Source organism: Cetorhinus maximus, chromosome 10 (genome assembly GCF_964194155.1).
Source record: "Cetorhinus maximus chromosome 10, sCetMax3.hap1.1, whole genome shotgun sequence".
NCBI classification, from domain to species: Eukaryota; Metazoa; Chordata; class Chondrichthyes; order Lamniformes; family Cetorhinidae; genus Cetorhinus; species Cetorhinus maximus.
Genome location: NC_135888.1, coordinates 18212344 through 18233212, shown reverse-complemented (window position 1 = coordinate 18233212; position 20869 = coordinate 18212344). Strand labels below are relative to the sequence as shown.

The 20869-nt window shown below is 44.7% G+C and overlaps 1 protein-coding gene across 2 annotated transcripts in view; it reads left to right on the top strand.

Moving 5' to 3' along the window:
• The first annotated feature begins 4108 nt into the window (after nucleotides 1-4108).
• slc27a4 (solute carrier family 27 member 4) overlaps nucleotides 4109-20869 on the top strand; it is a 60219-nt gene continuing 43458 nt past the window's right edge. The window contains exons 1-2 of one of the 2 annotated variants that reach the window (XM_078550088.1): nucleotides 4109-4198; nucleotides 14826-15220. In XM_078550088.1, coding sequence (XP_078406214.1) covers nucleotides 4110-4198; nucleotides 14826-15220 — 484 coding nt within the window. In that variant the 5' untranslated portion in view covers nucleotide 4109. Of the gene's footprint in view, nucleotides 4199-4413; nucleotides 4613-14825; nucleotides 15221-20869 lie in introns of those variants that run through there. The other variant, XM_078550087.1, reaches the window with a different exon arrangement.

Below are 20869 nucleotides of genomic sequence, written 5' to 3'. Positions count from 1 at the left end.
ATAGTACCATGGTGTTCATGTACAAAATGGATGTGCGCCATTGCAGAGGGATATCATAATTTGCATGTGCAAAGTGTGTTTTTCCACATTGAGCCAAGATTTTTTTTATTTGTATGGCTAGGGGAACCACTTATATGTCGATTTTGAGGTTAACGATCCGTTCAATGGCTTCAGCTGACGCAGTGTGAATGATTGTGATGCCACCAGGAATGGGTCTTTCAAGGCAGGAGCTCAGTATATAGGAAATGGTCTGGCTTGGATGGCCACAGTCACAATTTGAGCTGCTCCTCATGTTTCACTTGTGGAGCAAGAGGCCACATCTTCCCTGGTTCATCATCAAGTGGTTGAGGGTTGTCCAGATAGTCCGTGGAAGGTTGAAAGCAGGGATTTCGCCACTTGGGTCAGTTAACAGGTTGCGGTTGGTGATGTTTACGGCCAACCAGGAGGTGCGCCATTGAGGGGTGAGGCTGTCATCCATTTGTAGGGAGTGGTGTGTGTTCCAGTAGGGCTTACAGGATTTCGGACAGGTGCATGTGCTTTGTTTTGAGGTCCTGTGTCAGAGGGAGTGCTTCATTAGCTGTCAGCTGGTTGAGGTGGATGTTTTCCATGCGGACCACAGGAGGTTCAACATATGCCAGCATATTGACACGATTATTTGAATAGATTCAAAATAGTTAATTTGGGTTGCTTTGGTCTGTTCATCTGCCCTTATCCCAAATTATACTCATATCCTCAATGATATTGAGGATGCTACCGTCCAATTTTAAGGCAGTTTAAATAATTGGAAAATCCGAGAATTGACAAGTACTAAAATCAAGCTCCAAATTTCTGCTGTGGGGCTGATTTCTGTCTGCTCTATGGGCTCTTACTACCTGAATGCGAATTTTTTGGGTGAGTGGGAATAATTCAGTCAACTTCACCCACCCAAAGAGTGGGGTCAGAGCAACTTCTTGTCATCTAGACTTTGACATCAAATGCTCTTAATTGTAAAATGGGAGGCCTATCAAATCTCAGCTGTTTGGATCAAGATTAACTAGTTTCAAGTTAGCCTTTGGCACTCTCAACTCTGAGTCAAAAGGTTATGACTCACTGACCTTTCAAAGAAGCGGAAGCTGAGGCACAAGTTGATTAATCGAATGCAGAATCAGCTTGAAGACAACTTGCCAAAGCTTCTTTGACAGCATTTTCCAAAGCGGTGACCACTACCACCGAGAAGGACAAGGGCAGCAGACGCATGGGAGCACAACCACTTTTGCAAGTTTCCGTCCAAGCCACTGACCATCCTGACTTGGAAATATATCGCCGTTCCTTCACTGTCGCTGGGTCAAAATCCTGGAACTCCCTCCCTCTCAAACAGCACTGTGAGTGTACCTAACCTTGAAACAAGTTAACCCTTGATCCAAACAGCTGAGATTTGATAGATCTCCCTTTTTACAATTAAAGCATTTGATATCAAAGCCCAGATGACAAGAAGCTGCTCCGGCTCCACTCGACTGAATTATTCGCACTCACCCAAAAAGTTTGCAGCAGTTCAAGAAGGCGGCTCACCACCACCTTCTCAAGGGCAATTAGGGATGGGCAACAAATGCTGGCCCAGCCAGCGACACCCACATCCCGTGAAAGAATTTTAAAAATTGTAGATTTAGTCTGTATTGCATTATTAGGGAAGCGCTTTGTAGAATTACAAACCCCACACAACACAAGTCTAATTAGTCACTTCCACACAGTACTGAGGGATTTCTGCTTTCTCAGAGGTTCTGTCTTTTGAATGTGACCTTAGCCCATGGACTTACTTATCTGCTTGTGCAAGATCTTAGACACTATTCAAAGAGGAGTAGGGGAGTTCTCCCATCGTGCCAGCTAATATTTATCCCTCAGCTAACACCACCAAAAAGACTCTAACTAATCATTAATCTCATTGCTGTTTTGTGTTTTATGCAGTTTGTTTAACTACAAAACAGCAAACACAAAGGTCAGAAAACATCAGGAAATTAGTACCTCTTTTGCTTTTGTAAATTAGTTTAAAATTATTCACTGCAAGTGTGATTGATACTAGTGAATGCTGGATTTTACATTGACTTTCTCAAGTCTTTTGTCTTATTTGTATGTCCCCATATCGGGCAGTGAATCTGCACTCCAGCCTCTTAACATACTCAACATCCTTCCTGTTATTGCACACAGTAGTTATGACTCACTGGGAATATTGCGCTGCAACATCAAGCTCCACTGTTCCCCGAGCCACGACAAATGTGAAAAGTTTGACCAAACCATCAGATTGCTCCAATTCTACCTAACTGTTTAATTTAGGTCAACAGAATACAAGCACCAGGTTTGTAAACTTAATAAGTAAATAACTGTTTATTGAACAAACTGTCATTAACTAGTGGAAAAAGAAAGAAATATGAACTGCTAATTTCTAACTCTATAACTTAAACTCTACCCCTTCTTAAATCCCTATACATACACATACAAGACACTCAAAAACCTGGATTTTAAGGGTGGGATAAAATAGTTCAATAGCACCAATCCGGGGTACAGGATTCCCATCGATGTCCTCCAAATTCCTTTCAGTTCTTGTTGATGACACGAGATGGTCTTCCAGCACTTTCAGTATTTAGTTCACTGGTTGTGCACTTGCCTTTCAATGTCTCTAACAGTGATTTTCCCCTTTGCCTCTTGACAGGGGTTTCCAGAGAGAGATAGCAGGTTATAGAGATATGAGGAGAAAAAGAAAGCTAGCTATTACTGTGGAATTACTGGAATTTTCCACGCACAGGAGAAAGAGGTTTTAGGTCTTGTTCCTTTCAGGCTAGGAGCTATTCTGCTGCACTGCCCTCATACAAAACCTGGTCACCTGGTCAGGAGCCATTTAAAACGTTGTTGCCAGGCAGCTCCCTTGGTCCAGGACTCATTTCCAGGACCATCCTGTCTTTCATGGAACACTCTGTTCCAGGACTGCAACATTGTATATATCTCTCACCCTGTTCCAGTAGACGTGTCTTTCAAACTGCAGCCATTGTCCAACAGAAATAAAAAGATATGTTCCTTACAGTACTATAATTGTGATATTACTAATGTTTCTATCTAGCTCGATAAATATGTTTAAATGGGATTTTAACTTGATCTCACTCTTTTGATCATCAGTCACATACTAACATTTCCAACTATTTATCCTTCTTTTGTGACCTTACATCATGAACGTAAGGACCTTCACAGACTTTACAATTTAATCTGAAAAATTTTTTACAGCAAGGTTTGCAGAATTGTTATCAGAAGTGAGGAATTGTGAGTTGAATTTTAACATTTTAAAAGGAGTTAGTGCTCACCCAGTGATAGCAGTCTCACCTGAGATCAACTGATCTAACATAGAGTAGGGATTGAACCTAGAATCATACTGAGGCTTTGTGTATGATTTAGCCCCACACTGAGTGATGCTCTGACTCACCGACTAATCAGGGAAGCTGCAAGTTTAATTTTTTAACATGCGCTCGTTAGTTAATTCATTGCAGAATCAGGTTGAAGACAGCCCACCAAGGCTCCTCTGACCGCACCTTCCAAACCCACGGCCACTTTCATCTAGAAGGACAAGGGCAGCAGATGCATGGGAACAGCACAGCTTGCAAAAATTCCTCCCCCAAGTTACACACCATCCTGACTTGGAACTATATCACTGTACCTGGGTCAAAATCCTTGAACTCCCTCCCTAACTGTTAACATTGCAGTTGCAATGATTATTACCCTTCATCTTAACTCTGTTTCTGCCTTCACTGATGTATTTCCAGCACGTTCTGTTTTTATTTCAGATCTCCAGCGTCTGCAGGGTTTTGCTTTTTGTTTGTTAAATATATATATATATATATATAGAGAGAGAGAGAGAACTACAATTCCCGAAAAGACTTGAGGCTCTCTCGCCTGCGCAGTAAAGGCAGCCGCACACCCCCCGGGCTCCCTCCCCTTGTCAGTCAAGCCGCTTACAGAGAGGAAAAGGAAGGTCTGAGCGACCGGTGCAGGTCGCTAGGTAGCGGAAAGTACACCGACAAGTGACAGATTTACAAATAAGGAAACAATCGTGGTGGTGGTGGGGGGACCCATCCCCTTTTTTTAATTGGATGAATGATGTTGTTCCCTATTTGGCAAAGCCAGGCTGGACGAGATTGAAAGTTAAACGGCAAAACATCGCAATGGGAAACATCCGAAAGTGATTATTTGTTTTGCTGCCGTGCAGCTTTGCAGCCGAAGTCTTGGCTTGGATCTCTGCCGGCAAGTTCAGGCTGGTTCCCTCTGGCAGTCAGACTGTATTCTGCAGCTGCATTTGAGATTCTCTCCTCTCCTCTGGCTTGTGCAACCCAAACCCCCCCCTTTAAAGCCACCTCTTACCCTCTCTATTTTTTGGGGTCACCCTTCACCCCTTGTGCATCTCCTGCCTGTGGAGCTTGCAGCAGGGTTGGGTGATGTGGAGGTTAGCTTCCTGCACGGCTCTCCTCTTGCTGCTGCGCTCGCTGACCGGGCTGCCCTGGCCACTGCTCACAGCCGCTTCCTGCGCTCTCTACCTCGCCTCGGGAGGCCGCAAGTTCCTCGGCATCTTCTTCAGGACCATCCGCCGGGATGTGCAGTGAGTACAGCAATCCTTTCCCCACCTCCCCCCATCCATCCATTCATCCCCTCCCCTCCCTCCCTATCCCAATCCTTTATGCTGCTGCGATCCGATTGCATTTGTCCTTGGCAAAGGAGATCGCGTTATAGCTTTAACCAATGCAGGGGGTGTGGGCTGACTTCACAATATCCAGGGCTTAACTGCAGGCAGGCGGCTTAACTCCCAGGCGAGGTGCCCGTCGGTCACTGTTGCAATGCAGCCACACTCCCAGCCTGTGCAACCCTCCTGGTCCAGGGAGATGCCACCGGCCCAAATAGCCTGCGCTTTTTGTGCGGTCGGAGTGAATCAGGAAACGCTGCGTGAGCGGAAAATGCCCCTCTTTCAACTTCAGGTCCGGGCTGAGTTACCCTGCCGCCAATTGGGGTACTAGTAAAGGGCATTTTGCTGCACGCCTTTGGGTTAGGGAAAAGATAGAGGGTGATTGGGGGGCTGTTTAAAATATAAATCAGCCAGGGTTTGTGCTTTTAGAACCTGGTGTTAGTGGTATTGTCACTGGACTTTTATCCCAGGACCTCTTGGGTGCGAATCCCACCACAGCAGGTGTTGAAATTTGAATTCAATAAAAAAAAATACTTAGAACCTACATAAGAAAATAGGACTTTGGAGCATGAGTGGCCCATTTGGCCCTTCGAAGCCCTGCTCCCTAATTCCATCATGGCGCGAAGAGGGTGCGGGAAAGATGGACCGGAATAGTCCTGGGGATGAGGGACTTCAGTTCTGAAGTTGGATCGGAGAAGCTGGTGCTGGCTTCCTTTAGGGAAAGGGAAGGTTGAGTGGAGATTTGATGGAGGTGTTCAAAATCGTGAGGGGTCTGAAGGGAGCTCCTGTTGGCAGAAGGGCCGAGAAGCAGAGGGCACAGATTGAAGGTGATTGGCAAATGAAGCAAAGGCAACAAGAGGAGAAACATCCTTAAACAGTAGGTGGTTAGGATCTGGAAAGCACTCCCCGAGAGTGTGATTCAGTCATGGTGCTCAAAGGGGAATTGGATAATTTTCTGAAGAGAAAATATTTTTTTTACAGGGCTACGGGTAAAAAGCAGGGGAATGGGTGGGACTAGCTGAGTAGTTCTTAGAGGGCCAGCAGCACAGAAATGACAGACCGAATAGCCTCCTTCTGTGCTGCATACATTCTATGATGTATGCCCGGGACCCCTGATGAAAGATATATGAGCGTTAAAGTTGCAGTTCACAACCTCAGAGCATCCCACAGTCTCCTTATTGTTGGATTGTAGGAAACGTGGCGGCCAATTTACACACAGCAAGCCCCCACAAACTGCAGTGAAGTAATTAACCAAATCATCGGTTTGTTGGGCATTAGTTGACGGAGAAATGTTGTTCCTTCACTGGGAGGACTTTTCTGCTCTTCTTCAAACAGTGCCATAGGATATTTTATGCGCAGCTCGGAGGGCAGACAGCAATCCGGTTCAATGCCTTGTCCAGAAGGCAGCAGTTCTAACGGTGCAGCACTCTCCCAGTACCGCACTGAAGTGTCAGCCTAGATTGTGTGTGCAGATATGTGGAGTGGGGACTTGGACCCACGACCTTACAACTAAGAGGTGAGAGTGCTACCTGCTAGGCCAAGGTTGACCATCAGAGAAGTTGGTACAGACATATCTACTGTTATGTTCCACTGTTGGCAGTGGTGAACACACAAATATTTCACACAAATATTTGAATTTCAGTGGCAGGCCAGCAAAGGCATTGGATAGAGCTTTCAGCTGCAGCAGAGTTAATGGCAAATTGGCCACCCGCTTTTCCATGCCACCCAATTTCCATTTCTGTTGCCCATTGTAAAACCCACCAACATTGAGAGTTATTTCCATTCTGCCTGTCAGAGAAGCAGAAATGGTAGCCAATTTTAAAATTTTTGATTTGCAGTTAAGTGCATGTATGGAGATGGCAGCTGTGGACAGGGTAGAGCTCAGCTCTGAAGACCCTCCTACCGCTCCCAGCCATCAACAGTCACTGTCCAGACACAGGCCTTAGGAATGACCATGCACACATACATATTAGGAGCAGGAGTAGGCCACTCAGCCCCTCGAGCCTCCTCTGCCATTCAGTAAGATCATGGCTGATCTGATTGTAACCTCAACTCCGCATTCCCGCCTACCCCCAATAACCTTTCACCCCTTTGCTTATCAAGAATCTATCTAGCTCTCCCTTAAAAATATTCAAAGACTCTGCTTCCACCTCCTTTTGGGGAAGAGAGTTCCAAAGTCTCGCTACCCTCTGAGAGAAAAAGGTCTCACCTCTGTCTTAAATGAACGACCCCTTATTTTTAAACTGACCCTTAGTTCTAGATTCTCCCACAAGAGGAAACATCCTCTCCACATCCACCCTGTCAAGACCCCTCAGGATCTTATAAGTTTCAATCAAGTCAGCTCTTACTCTTGTAAACTCCACAAGCCTAACCTGTCCAACCTTTCCTCATAAGACAACCTGCCTATTCCAGTCTAGTAAACCTTTACTGAACTGCTTCCGACACATTTACATCCTTCCTTAAATGAGGAGACCAGCACTGTACACAATACTGACCACCCAGCTCTTACTGTGAAATGGATCCAAGCCAGATGGTGAAGTATGAAACAAGATCTTTTCCTTGTTCGTAGGTTTATTCACAGGATACATCATTACAGTTCTCTACCACCAACTACACCCCGCCACCCCACCAGGCCACAGTGTCCCAGCTGACTTTCTACATGCTCTCAGTCCTTAACCAAACAATGCCCATCACCTGTGTATCTTTAACAACATAATCAACTAACCATTATAGATGTTCCTTCACTGTCGTTGGGTCAAAATCCTGAACTTCCTTCCCAATGGTACATAGGAACATGTGAAGTAGGAGCAGAAGTAGGCCATTTGGCCCCTTGAGCCTGCTCTGCCATTCAATAAGACCATGGTTGATGTGTTTGTGTTTTGAATTCTACATTCCCACCTACCTCCGATGTCAAGAATCTACCTACCTCCGCCATAAAATACTCAAAGACCCTACTTCCACTGCCTCCTGAGGCCGAAGGTTCCAAAGTCGCACAACCCTCTGAGAGAAAAAAATTCTCCTCATCTCTGTCCTTAAAGGGCGACCCCTAATTTTAAAACGGTGCACCCTAGTTCTGGACTAGAGGAACATCCTTTCCACGTCCATCTTGTGAATATTGTTCAGGATCTTATGTACTTCAATCAAGTCACCCCTCACTCTTCTAAACCCCAGTGGAAACAAGCCCAGCCTGTCTAACCTTTCCTCATTAGACAAGCTGCTCATTCCAGGTATCAATCTGGTACATCCATTAACACCTCCAGCAGCACAGTACACCCTCAGTACTGCACTGAGGTGTCAGCTGTGGCTCAGTTCATAGCACCCTCACCTTTGAATCAGAAGGTTGTGGGTTCATGTCCCACTCCCGGAAACCAAGAACTGTGAATGTACTCGAAAGAGTTACATGCGATCTGTTGATAACTCGAAAGAGTTCAGTACTGCACTGGATTGTCAGCTTTTTGAAAGTGTTCCCGAATGTTCCTTGAGAAACACCCTGGGCGGAATCACCTCAGATTTGCACTAAGTGATGTTTTACCCACAAGCTGAAATGGCAGGTTTTTGCGCTGTATCGTCCCAAACTCGCCTCGTTAATCATGCATTCCCGGGAAACACGCCATTTCGCTGGTGGGTGGCCTCCGATTTACTCGCCACGCCATCACCTCGCCGCTTCCTCATGCTGGGCACCGTACGCAGGCCCTGGAGCGCGACTTGAACCCGGAACCTTATGACTCAGGGGTGAGCAGGGGGAGCAAATTCCATGCTAATATGTCACTCCCAACACCATGAGCTCTTATCTTGTGTAGCAACCATTTATGTGGCACGTTATGAAATGCCATTTGGAAATCCAAATACACCTCATCTACTGGTTCACCTTTATCCACCCCGCTTGTTACATCCTCAAGGAACTCTAATAAATTTGTCAGACATGATTTCCTTTTCACAGAACCATGCTGACTGTTTGCAAAAAGGTAGGCTTAGGCTAGATGACTCTTTGTGGACCGGCACAGACACGATGGGCCGAACAGCTTCCTTCTGTCTCGCAACTTTTCGATGATTCTATTTCTGCAAAATGTCTCATATTTTCAGGAATTGTTCCTTATTTTGACTGCTTGACCCGCATCCCTTAAGAGGCACATTTTGTTCCTTAATTCTAGGACAGTGAGATTAGGCCTGGTCTTTGCCTCTTTGTTTCTTTATGAATACATGCACTGTGGCCACAGGCAACCAGGGGGAGTTATGATCACCAGCAACACCCCCCCCCCCACTGTTAAACTGTCCCTTATTTTACTTCGTAAGAGTTGGACGGCCTGGAGGTGAGAGTGCTAGCGACTGAGCTACAGCTGACACGTTTTATTACAACAGCTCACCATTCAGTCAGGATTATTAGACAACAAAGAGAAGGAGATTAAAATTTAACTACAGTAAAAATGCAACCTTTGACCAGCAACTCAAAACTTTCTGCCCTGATGCTGCCTGGAGCTGAAATTCTAAACCTAGTGAACAGGCAACAGGAATGCCAAGAGTTAACCCCTTAAGACCTGGCACAGCAGTTCTGCATTGAAATCAGAATTACAACAAAATTATTTCCAAGCAGATTTTTTTTTTTTAGGTTTGGAAAATTTTGTGTTGGAAAACTCAGGGGGCGAAATTTTCCGTGCCCATTGGCGCCGGGTGTCTATGGTGGGCGCGAGTGGAGAATATGGCGGGAAGACCAAAAATTGGCTTCATGCCGTCGTGAAAATAATTTGCGATCATCTGCTCCGCTGGACATTGGGAACTTAATTTTAAAACATCTGCATATCATTCTAAGCCCTACCCGCCAGAATCAGACCCCTCACGCTGGATCACCTGGGCATGTCGACCTGATTGCAGGCCGACATGTTTCACAACCAAACATAAGCGACGTGCACTTGGCGAGCTGCACTTCACTCGGGACTTTGAGGTTTGTTTGCCTACCTTGCTTCGGGCAGCACTTGTGGTCATCAGCGCCAGGCTTCGCAGGCAGCACCACATCACTTTTAGGGAGGCTCACAGGGAGGTCACTACTTACCAGACCGGCCGTAAGGCGGGGGTGGATTTTCAACAGCTGCAGGGCTAGGGCTTGCTTGGGGAAGGGGTTAAAGTGGCCTCGGCAATGGAAGAGGCTGCAGGGCGAGGGCTGTACTGGGGAAAGGGGGTATCCCAGGGTGTGTTTGGGGACGCAAGTTGATCTGTGCAAGTGGCCTCAAGATGGTGAGGGCTGAGGAGGCAGTCTCCAGAGGAGATGAGGCCAGATGGAGATGTGAGGGTGTGTGTGAGAGAGTGAGTGGTGATGTCTCTTGAGCTGGCAGTGAGTGAGATGCCAGTGAATGCGTGATGGGCTTGAGAGTGTGTGAGTTTAGAGTGATGAGATAGTTGCCTTACCCTGGTGGCACGGATGAGATCATTCACCCTCTTTCTGCACTGGATGGCGAACCTATTCTGTGTAGCGTTGGCACTGATCACCCCTGCCACTGCCTCCCAAGCTGGAGTGGTGACACTGATGGGCCTCCTGCAGCCAGAGCGGGGGTAGAGGCCATCGCGCCGGACCTCCATGATGTCCAGAAGGCGTTCCAGAGATGTGTCACTGAATCGGGGGGCTGCAGTCTTCTTGCCTTTCGGGGCCATGTCTTCAGTGCAGGAGTCCCGGGCTGGAAGTACTGGGAGCTGTGCGCATGGCTGTGCTTTAAGTACGGTGCCCGGCATGAGGAAGCGGCGAGGTGATGGCGTGGCGAGTAAATCGGAGGCCACCCACCAGCGAAATGGCGTGTTTCCCGGGAATGCATGATTAATGAGGCGGGTTTGGGACGATACAGCGCAAAAACCTGCCATTTCAGCCTGTGGGTAAAACATCACTTAGTGCAAATCTGGGGTGATTCCGCCCAGGGTGTTTCTCAAGGAACATTCGGGAACACTTTCAAAAACAACATGATCTGAAATCGAAAAAAAAAAAGCAGGGCTATGGGGAAAGGACGGAGGAGTGACACTAGGCGGTTTGCTCTTGCAGAGACCTAGCACAGGCATGAGGGGCTGAATGGCCTCCTGTGCTGTAACCATTCTATAATTCAGCTTGGAGATAGAGAGGAGACCAGATTCCAGGAGAGAAAGATTAGGAGGAGTGGGTGGAAGATGCATTTTGTTTCCAAAAGAGAACATGGGGTTTGGAGAGTTCCAGAAAGTAGGACCCTGAGGGCTGAACACTCTGCCACCAGTGGCGGTGCGATGGGAGATGAGGGGACAGCATAAAAGGAGGGAATCAGGGTGAAGAGTGCAGCAGAGACTATAAGGAGGAGATTGCAGGGGAGGATGGGATGAGGCAATGGAGTGATTTCAAGAGACTGATGAAGAGGCTAAATTCAGTTAACAGGGAAGTATGGGTCAGCAAGGTTGGAGGTGATGGGATTTATACCAGGACAAGGTCACGCGGTTGACTTTTGGAGCAGTGGGAGTCCAAAGGTGAAAGGTGGGACGACAGAAAGAGGGAACTGGAGAAAGCTGGACTGGACAGCGAGAGGCCATTCAGCTCATTTAGCCCAGTCTAGGAAATATCAAAAGCACAGATAAGATTTTCACTGGTGATGGGGCTGAGTTATGGGTGCAGGTCAGCAGTGTTACAGGAGTGTGAATTAGTGTGAGTTAGTGATCTTAATTGTAGATCTGATGAGGAGTTTGAAACTTAGCTCTGGAACAAAGTGGGAGTGCAAAACTACTTATAGCCTGAAGTCAACTGTATAAGGATTGCAAAAATGGAAATGTCGCAGATGACCTCTGGTATTAAGGTTTAGACACACAGGGGTTAAAATCATATTGTAGGATTTCACATTATAACAAATTTATCCCGTTGCTTTTCATGTACACTAACATCTATTTTGACATGCCGATGACAGAGGAATTTCGTAGGAATGTGTTAACTGTTTGTTACTAAATATAACACAGTGTCACTTCAGCCGATGGGGTATTTTCTTTGCTTGCCATTTGTATTTAAAAAAAAAACACATTTACAATTTAAACAGTCACTTGGCAGTACAGAACTTGAATATTTCTGAAAAGAGAGACATGTTGGTGAAGCTTTTCGTCTTGCACTCATCAGGACAAATGCAAGAATACCAAATTTCAAATGTTCACAACAATTTATACTACAGGAGAAAAGGGTGCTGATTGGTTGGCAAGTTGATTCTGATTGGCCGAGGCATTGCGTTGGAGAAAGCAACTGGGAATTATAGACTCCCCAGGCTCCCAGGTAATTCAAAAAAGGGAAAGGTTTAAAAATATTCATTTTCTTTGCATAGAATGGGTTGCTGTGTATAAATGTCTAGCGCTTGCTTGGGAAGCCTATAGCTCTCCATTGCTTTCTCCCTGGCAACGCTTCTAGCCAGCCAATCAGCACACTTTTCTCATGTAGTATAAATAGTTGTGACTGTTTGAAATTTGGCATTGTTGCGTTTGTCCTGATGGGTGCAAGATGAAAAGTTTCAGCGACATGTCTCTCTTTTCAGCAACTTACAGTTTAGCAGCAAATAGTGAACATGGTAATTTACCCTGTTATTGAGCCAAGTAGAGGGGGCGCTATCCTGTCACTAACCAGAGCTGCAATCTAACCCGGGAATATCTGATACCGTCAAATTGTGAGAAAAAAAATCTCGCATTGACAATCGCTGACACCTTTTACCTTGTTAGATACAAAGAAGTCAAAGCTTGGGGGAACTAGCTGGGGCCTCGCTGTGTTGGTACAATGTGCTGTCTCCCATCCTTTCCCTTTTCTCTAGAACTTTATTTTGTTTTCTCTCTACTCTTCTCCTTTGTTTGCTTCCCACCACCCTCCAGCAACAGTATCAGAGCATATCTGGCCCCCGAGAAATCAGAAAGAACAGGCGAACCTTGGAGTGCATGTCCACAGATCCTTAAAGGTAGCAGGAGGGTTCAGTGAGGTGATTGAGAAAACATGTGCCATCCTTTTCTTTATTAGCTGAGGTATAAAATATAAGAGTAGGGAGGTTATGCAAGAACTGTATGCAACCCTAATTAGGCCACAGCTGGGTTGCGGTGTACAGTTCTTCTGTACACATTACAGGAAATATGTGATTACATTGATAGGGCTCAGAAGGGATATAACAAGGATGTTGCCAGGAACTTTAGCTATGAGGAAAGATTGAATAGACTGGGGTTGTTTTCCTTGGAACAGGGGAGGCCGAGCGGTGACTTAACTGCAGTGTATAAAATTGTGAGCGGCCTACATGGAATAAATAGGGACCACTGATTTACCTTAGCAAAGATGTCAAAAACAAGGGGATAAAGATTTAAAGTGATTGGTAGAAGGATTAGAGAGGAGATGAGGAAACTTTTTTTTCATGTTAGAGGGTGGTAGGGACCTGGAGCTCACTGAAGCAGAAGCCCTCATTACATTTAAAAATTACTTGGACGTCCAGCTGAAGAGCCGTGACCTGCAGGGCCTCAGATCATACAAGACCATAAGATATAGGGGCAGGAGTAGGCCATTCGGCCCATCATGCCTGCTGCTCAGTAAGACCATGGCTGATCTGATTGGGGCTCTAACTCCAATTTCTTGCTCCCCATAGAACCCTTGACTCCCCTGTAGATCAAAAATCTGTCTAACTCAGCCTTGAATATATTCAGTGACCCAGCCTCCACTGCTCTCTGTGAGGGAACTCACCCTCTGAGAGAGGAAATTACTAATCAATCACTGATTTAAATGGGAGACCCCTTATTTTTAAATTCTGCCCCCTAGTTCTAATTACCCCCGTGAGAGGAAACATCCTCTCAGCATCTATCCTGTCAAGCCCTCTCAGAATTGTACGTGTTTCAATAAGATCACTTCTCATTCTTCCAAACTCTAATGAATATATAGGCCCAACCTGCTCAACCTTTCCTCATAAAACAACTCTTTAGTCCCATGAATCAGCTTAGCAAGCCTTCCCTGAACTTCTTCCAATCCAAGTATATCCTTCCTTAAGTAAGGAGATGAAAACTGTGCGCAGTACTCCAGGTGCAGTCTCACCAATGCCCTGTACAGTTGTAGCAAGACTTCTCTACTTTTATACTCCATCCCCCTTGCAATAAAGGGTAGCATTCAATTTGACTTCCTCATTGCTGTTCCTGCATGCTGACATTTTGTGATTCATGTACAATGACACCCAGATCCCTCTGTACCGCAACATTCTACAGTCTCTCTTCATTTAAATAAATATTCTGCTTTTCTATTCCTGCTGCCGAAGTGGACAACCTCACATTTTCCCACATTATACTCCATCTGCTAACTTTTTGCCCGCTCACTTAACCTTCCTATATCACTTTGCAGACTGCTCCTCACAACTTGCAATCTTATCTATTTTCGTATCATCAAATTTGGCTGCAATACAGTCAGTCCTTTCATCCAAATCATTAATCATTGAAGCCCCAGCACTGATCCCTGCGGCACCCCACTAGTTACAGTTTGCCAACCTAACAATGACCCCCTTATCCTGACCCGCTATTTCCTGTTAGTTAGTCAATCTTCTATCCATGTTAATATATCCCCCAAAACACCATGAGCTGTTATCTTCTGTAGTAACCTTTTATGTGGCACCTTATCGAATGCCTTTTGGAAATCCAAATACATCACATCTCCTGCTTCATCTTTATCCACCCTGCTCGTTACATCCTCAAAGAATTCTAATAAATTTATCAAACACAATTTCTCTTTCGCAAAACCATGTTGACTCTTTGCAGAAAGCTTGGATTAACTGGCTAGTTCTTTGCTGACCAGCACAGATATGATGGGCTGAATGGCCTCCTGCGTCATAAATTTCCTGTGACCAGAAGAAAGTAGCCACTGTAGTGCAGGAAACATGGCGGCCACATTGTGCACAGCAAGGTCCCATAAGCAGCAATGAAACAAATGAGCAGGTCCTCTGTTTTAGCTGCAGGTTGGGGACACATGTTGGCCAAGACACTGGGAGAATGTGCGTCTTCTTCTGAAATTGTTTGAAAGGACCCAGCGGAAGTGGGAGTGGGTTTTGCTGTCCATTGTTGTCATCCCTCAGTGCTCAAGGCGTTGGAGGGACCAAGAGCTCTCTGTGTTCATGTTTCTTTGTCTTGTTTTTGCCTCCTCTTACCTCAGTGCTGCTGGTGTCCTCCTCAAAGTCAAACTTAACGTGAAGCGGAACTTGAAGCTGAGCAACACAATCCCGAAAATCTTCCATGAAGTCGTGCAGAGGCACCCGGACAAAACGGCGCTCGTGTTCGAGGGGACGGACGCCACCTGGAGTTTCCGGGACCTGGACGAGTATTCCAACCGAGTTGCCAACTATTTTTATGAACAGGGCTACCGCACTGGCGATGTGGTGGCGCTGTTCATGGAGAGCAGGAATGAGTACGTGGGGCTGTGGCTGGGGATGGCTAAGGTCGGCGTGGAGGCGGCACTGATTAACTTCAACCTTCGCGTGGACGCATTGGCGCACTGCATCAACGTCTCCAGGGCCAAGGCCATCGTGTTCGGGGGTGAATTGAACACTGGTAAGTGCAAGGTCACATCAGTGGCAGAAGTTTCTTTCTTACCTGAGGCCAATTCTAAAAAAGAAAGGAAATGTAAATACTATACAACTATCCTCCTCCAATTATTTGACACGCAAGCGGAATGAGCAATGGCAGGCTAGTGAGAAGTGTGGAATGTGTAAGGCCAAGAGGATGACAATAACCAGTCTGTTTGCAACCTTGGTGTCACATTTGACCCTGAGGTAAACTTTCGACCTCACATTCGTGCCATCAGTAAGACTGCCTATTTCCACCGCCTTAACATTGTCCGACTTTGCCCCATCTCAGCTCATCTGCTGCTGAAACCCTCATTCGTGCCTTCAGACTCGACAATTCCAATGGACCCCTGGTCCTCCACGTTGTACCCTCTGTAAACCTGAGATCATCCAAAGCTCTGCTGCCCTTGTCGAAGCAGCTTCCGTTCCCCTATCACCCCGTGTTCGCTGACCTACATTGGCTTCCATCACATAATGTCTTGATTTTAAAATTCTCACCCTCATTTTCAAATCCCTCCATGCCCTTACCCCCCCCTATCTCTGTAATCACCACCAGCCCTGCAGCTCTCCAAGATCTTTGCACTCCTCTAATTCCAGCCGCTTGAGCATCCCCGATTTTAATCTCTCCACCGTTGGAGGCCGTACCTTCAGTTGTTTAGACCCTAAGCTCTGGAATTCCCTCTCTACACCTCTCTGCCTCTCTACCTCACTTTCTTCATTTAACACACTCCTTAAAACTTATCTCTGTCCAAGCTTTTGGTCATCTGACCTAATTTCTCTTTATGTGGCTTGGTGTCATGCTTCCTTTTATAATGCTCCTGTGAAGCACCTTGGGATGGTTCATTATATTAAAGACACAATATAAATAAGATAAAAACAAAATACTGCTGATGTCGGAAATCTGAAGTAAAAACAGAAAATGCTGGAAAAACTCAGTAGGTCTGACAGCATCTGTGGAGAGAGAAACACAGAGTTAACGTTTTGAGTCCGAATGACTCTGAAGAAGAGTTATACAGACTCGAAACATTAACTCTGTTACTCTCTCCGCAGATGCTGTCAGACCTGCTGAGTTTTTCCAGCATTTTCTGACAATATAAATAGACGTTGTTGTTGACAGGATTAATAATTACATCAGGCAACTTTCATGGAAGTAGCACAACTTAATACTGGTAGAAAGTTTTACTCATTCAATTCATGACTCATTCGCTGACCTGATGATGAAAAATTATCAGCCTCACTTGTGGCTCCTGAGCGTCAGTGGACATCGCTTTACTTATTCATGTTTAGATCAGATATCTGTTGGTGCACCACATCAGGATTGCTGCTGGTGTTTATGCATTACAGGGTTTTAGATCAGACAAGTGCAGCTGAAGAGCAGGATTTCTGGAAATTTCTAAAATAGAAAGCCAGCTGCATAAGTTTCATCTTCTTCCTTTTATGATTTCTGGCAAATTCACACCTCTTTGAAGTATTACTGCCATCTACTTTATCAGAGGAAGTACAATGCAAATAAAAAAAGAGGAAAAGTAAATGATATGCGCTAATCCTGTGAAATATAAAAAGGACAACACGGCTTTGTAAATATCCCAATACCCAAATCTAACTGCTAAAATACTAGCCACCATATCACACTGTAGACCCTTCTGTTGTAAATTAGACTGCATAGTTCCCCTTTCAGCTGCAAACTTAGTACAGTGTAATAAAACATGCTCTGCCGATTGCAGGAATCCTTCCCCACACTCCTGACACAAACCATCAACATGTTTCCTTATTAAGTACAGAGACTTATTTAACCCGCAGTGCCCAATCCTAATCCTGCTCATAATCACTTTATCCCTTCTACACTTCCCAGTGAATTTACCGGATAACTTCACATTGTTTGAATCAGATATAAATGTCTTCCTTTCTCATCCATATCCCACTTTTGTTGCCAAATTGCACATAGCTAATCCTTAATAACAGATTTAATTTCCGTTTTATCTGCATAAGTTTGATTTAAGTCTTTTAAAAAAGAAAATCCCTTTTAAATTCTTCTCCTCTTTTCAAATCCCTGCGTTCCCTGACCCTCCCTGTGTAAACTTGAATAGCCATGCAGTGAAGGATAGAATGCCAAAGTCAAGCCTTTATTCACTTAATTTGCTTATATTTGCAGAGATACACATTATATACCATGCACCTCCAACAGCAGAGTGCAAAGTGAGTCCCAATTCATACCCTCCACCTCAATAAAATTAACACCCCAATTTATACCCTCCACCTCAATACAATTAATACCCCCAATTTATGCCCTTCACCTCAATACAATTAATACCCCCAATTTATGCCCTTCACCTCAATACAATTAACGCCCAGTTGATAAATAATTAATACTTTCCTTATCTCTGTAATGTCCTTCAGCACTACACCCCTCCGAGATCTCTACCCTCTTCTAGTTCTGGCATCGTGAGCATCCCAGATTTTAATCACTCAGCCATTGGACACTTTGCCTTCAGCTTCCAAGGTCCTAAGCTCTGGAATTCCCTCCCTAATCCTCACCGCCTCTCTTTTCTCCTTTTAAGGTGCTCCTTTTAACCCACCTATCATTTGCCCTAATATCTCCTTATGTGAATGGCTGTCAGATTTTGTTTGATTACACCTGGGGACTGTGCTATGTTTAAGGTGCTATTTAAATGTAAGTTGTTGTTTTATTTTCTTCAGAGGGCTCCTATTCCCAACTGGCTTCACTGCACACTCTCATCCTTCCATGATGGAAGGAAAAAGTGCGAAGCAGGTTTAGAGTGTGGCGGGAAAGCAGTAAGTTACAGGGGTGGTGGCTGTGGGTAGTACTCTTGCAATGCAGCACTCCTTCAGAACTCTCTTCCAAGCAGCACTGTGGGCGTATCTGCACCACATGGATTGCAGTGGTTCAAACAGGCAGCTCACCACCACCTTCTTGAGGGCAATTAGGGATGGGCAACAAAAGCTGGCCAAGCCCACATCCTATGAAAGGGTTAAAAGAAACTGCATGTGAGCTTCAGCCTGTATATTCTTGCTCCTGAATCACCGGTCTGTGGGTCTGAGTCCTGTTCCAGTCTCTGGAGCATAAAATACAGGCTGAAGCTCACATGCAGTTTCTTTTTATCCTTCCATAGGATGTGGGCTTGGCCAGCTTTTGTTGCCCATCTCTAATTGCCCTGGAGAAGGTGGGGGTAAGCGCCATTCTTGACCCACTACAGTCCTTGAACTGCTGCAGTCTGTGTGGTGTAGGTACACCCACAGAGCTGTTAGGAAGGGAGTTCGGAGGGAGTGCTGCATTGCTGGAGGTGTCATCTTTTGGATGAGACAATAATGGATTGTAAAAGCTCCTACTGTGGGTGTATCTACACCACATGGACTGCAGCGGTTCAGACAGGCAGCTCATCACCACCTTCTTGAGGGCAATCAGGGATGGGCAACAAAAGCTGGCCAAGCCACATTCTATGTTGTTAGGATTAAAGGGGAAGTTCTCCCAGTGTGCTAGCCAATATTACACCCTCAATCATCATCACAAGTAAAACAGATGACCTGGTCATTATCAATTTGCTGTTTGTGGGAGCTTGCTGTGCGCAAATTGGCTGCTGCACTTTTTGCATTGCTGCCATAACTACACTTTCAAGAGTGCTGTTAAGCATGTTAGTATGTCCTGAGTTTATGAAAGACACTATATAAATGCAAGTCTTTCTTTATTCTCCATGTGCTTAACACAAGTAATGTCTGATGCCAGTTAAAATAGAGATCAGTGCAACCTCATATACCGTTGGATGATGTGTTTCTCTCTTTTGCTACATTCTCTTTGTTTTCCCTTCTCCCTCACACACACTGGCCATAATGGAGAAACCTAACCCTATTCTCCAATGGCTAATGGAAGTTAAAGCTGGCTAGTGCCCAGGTTTAGGTCTTGTACAGGAATACACTCAGCACCAGAATGAAGAGAGGTCCAATATGGAAAATAGTATAAACATCGTTTAGTTTCACCCAAAGAAAGAATTTAGCATTTAAAAACAAGCAGCTGTATAATGCAATAATTGGATCCCAAGTGAGACAATGATGTATGAAACTAGAAAGAAATCCTTTTTTTGACAATAGGTTTATTCACAGAACGCAGCATTACATATGTCTCCCTTGCACCTACCACCCCAAGTGTCTGAACAATCTTCCTTTGTACTTTTTTTTTGAGCACCATAAAACAAAATAGGCTGATTAATCAAATAGCCAATAAAACAAATCAATAGCCCCTCAAAGGGGCATTGTAACAAAAGTCAAAACTTTAAAGAAAACTTAGAGTATTATTCCAGGCCAAATTAAAAAGTTGTTTTGAGGTCTGATGACACACTCCAGCCCCCTTGGTGCCCACTGGTCACAGAAGGCCTCAAGCATACCAGTGGACACCATGTGCTCCCTCTCCAGGGCTGTTATGACACAGCAGCTGGTAAAGGCTGTTATTTAAAATCCCAGAGGGAAACTTTAAACAACTGTCATGACCTATATTTTCAATTGGTATGTTTTGAGTTGCAGCTCTAAATTCAGGAATAAGACCACCAGTTCTTGAGAGGTTTTTATATCAAACTAAATGAGATATTTATTAATTTACACCAAATTAAACACATACACATGGCTACAAATTACTATTATCATAAATTTTAACAAAATCCCAAATTAATCTCCACTAAGGCAACAATAACCAATAGACTTAACCAGACACCAGGCAAAGCATTTTCACTTTACAAATTCAAAATGAGGTTCCTTTGCAGACAGTTGTAGGCTTACAGGCTTTGATATTACATGCCTCTGCCCTGCTTACACAAACACCCCTTAGGTTATGTCCAACACATCTCATAGGATGAAAATTGACATTCAATCACCAGGCCCTTTGAACTCCAGCTCTTCGAACAATAAAACCCCTTTCATAGTACCAATTTTATTAGTAATATAAACATATTGCTTGGTGTTTCCCAGCTAGGTGCAAGATTTCACTCCCACTCTTGAATGCTCCATTAAACAAGCTGCAAACATACCTCTACCTCTGTATACACCTCAAAACTACTATACATCAAAGCACCCAGACTAGCTGGCTTTAATCCAATTAACACGCACATAGACTAAATCTCTATTTAAAAAAAAATTCCAATAACATTATATACATTAATAGCTTCATGACAGGGGCACAGTCTCCCTTTTTACTCTTTTGTGTATACCAATAAAATAAAGCAAAATAAAGTGGACTAATTAATCATTTAACAAATTAACAAGTTAAATTAAAGTAACAGCTCCTTAAAAGGGCACTGTAACAGAAACAGAACTCCAAAGAAAATTTATCTGATTAAATTAAAATGTGGTTTTGGGGGCTGATGAAGCACTCCAGCCCCCCACGGTGCCCACCAGTCACACAAGGCCTCAAGTGTACTGGTGGACACTGTGTGCTCCCTCTCCAGAGACACCCGGGTGCACAGTCAAATGCTCGAAATACTCAATTAAACAATGCTGTTCACATGTGTATTTTACAATCTAATTAACATATCATTAACACAATGAATAAAGTGCCCACATAAGACTTTGTCCTGCAAAATTAATGCAGGAGTTGAAAGAGGTAGGTAATTGGAGTACTGAGGTCTCACTG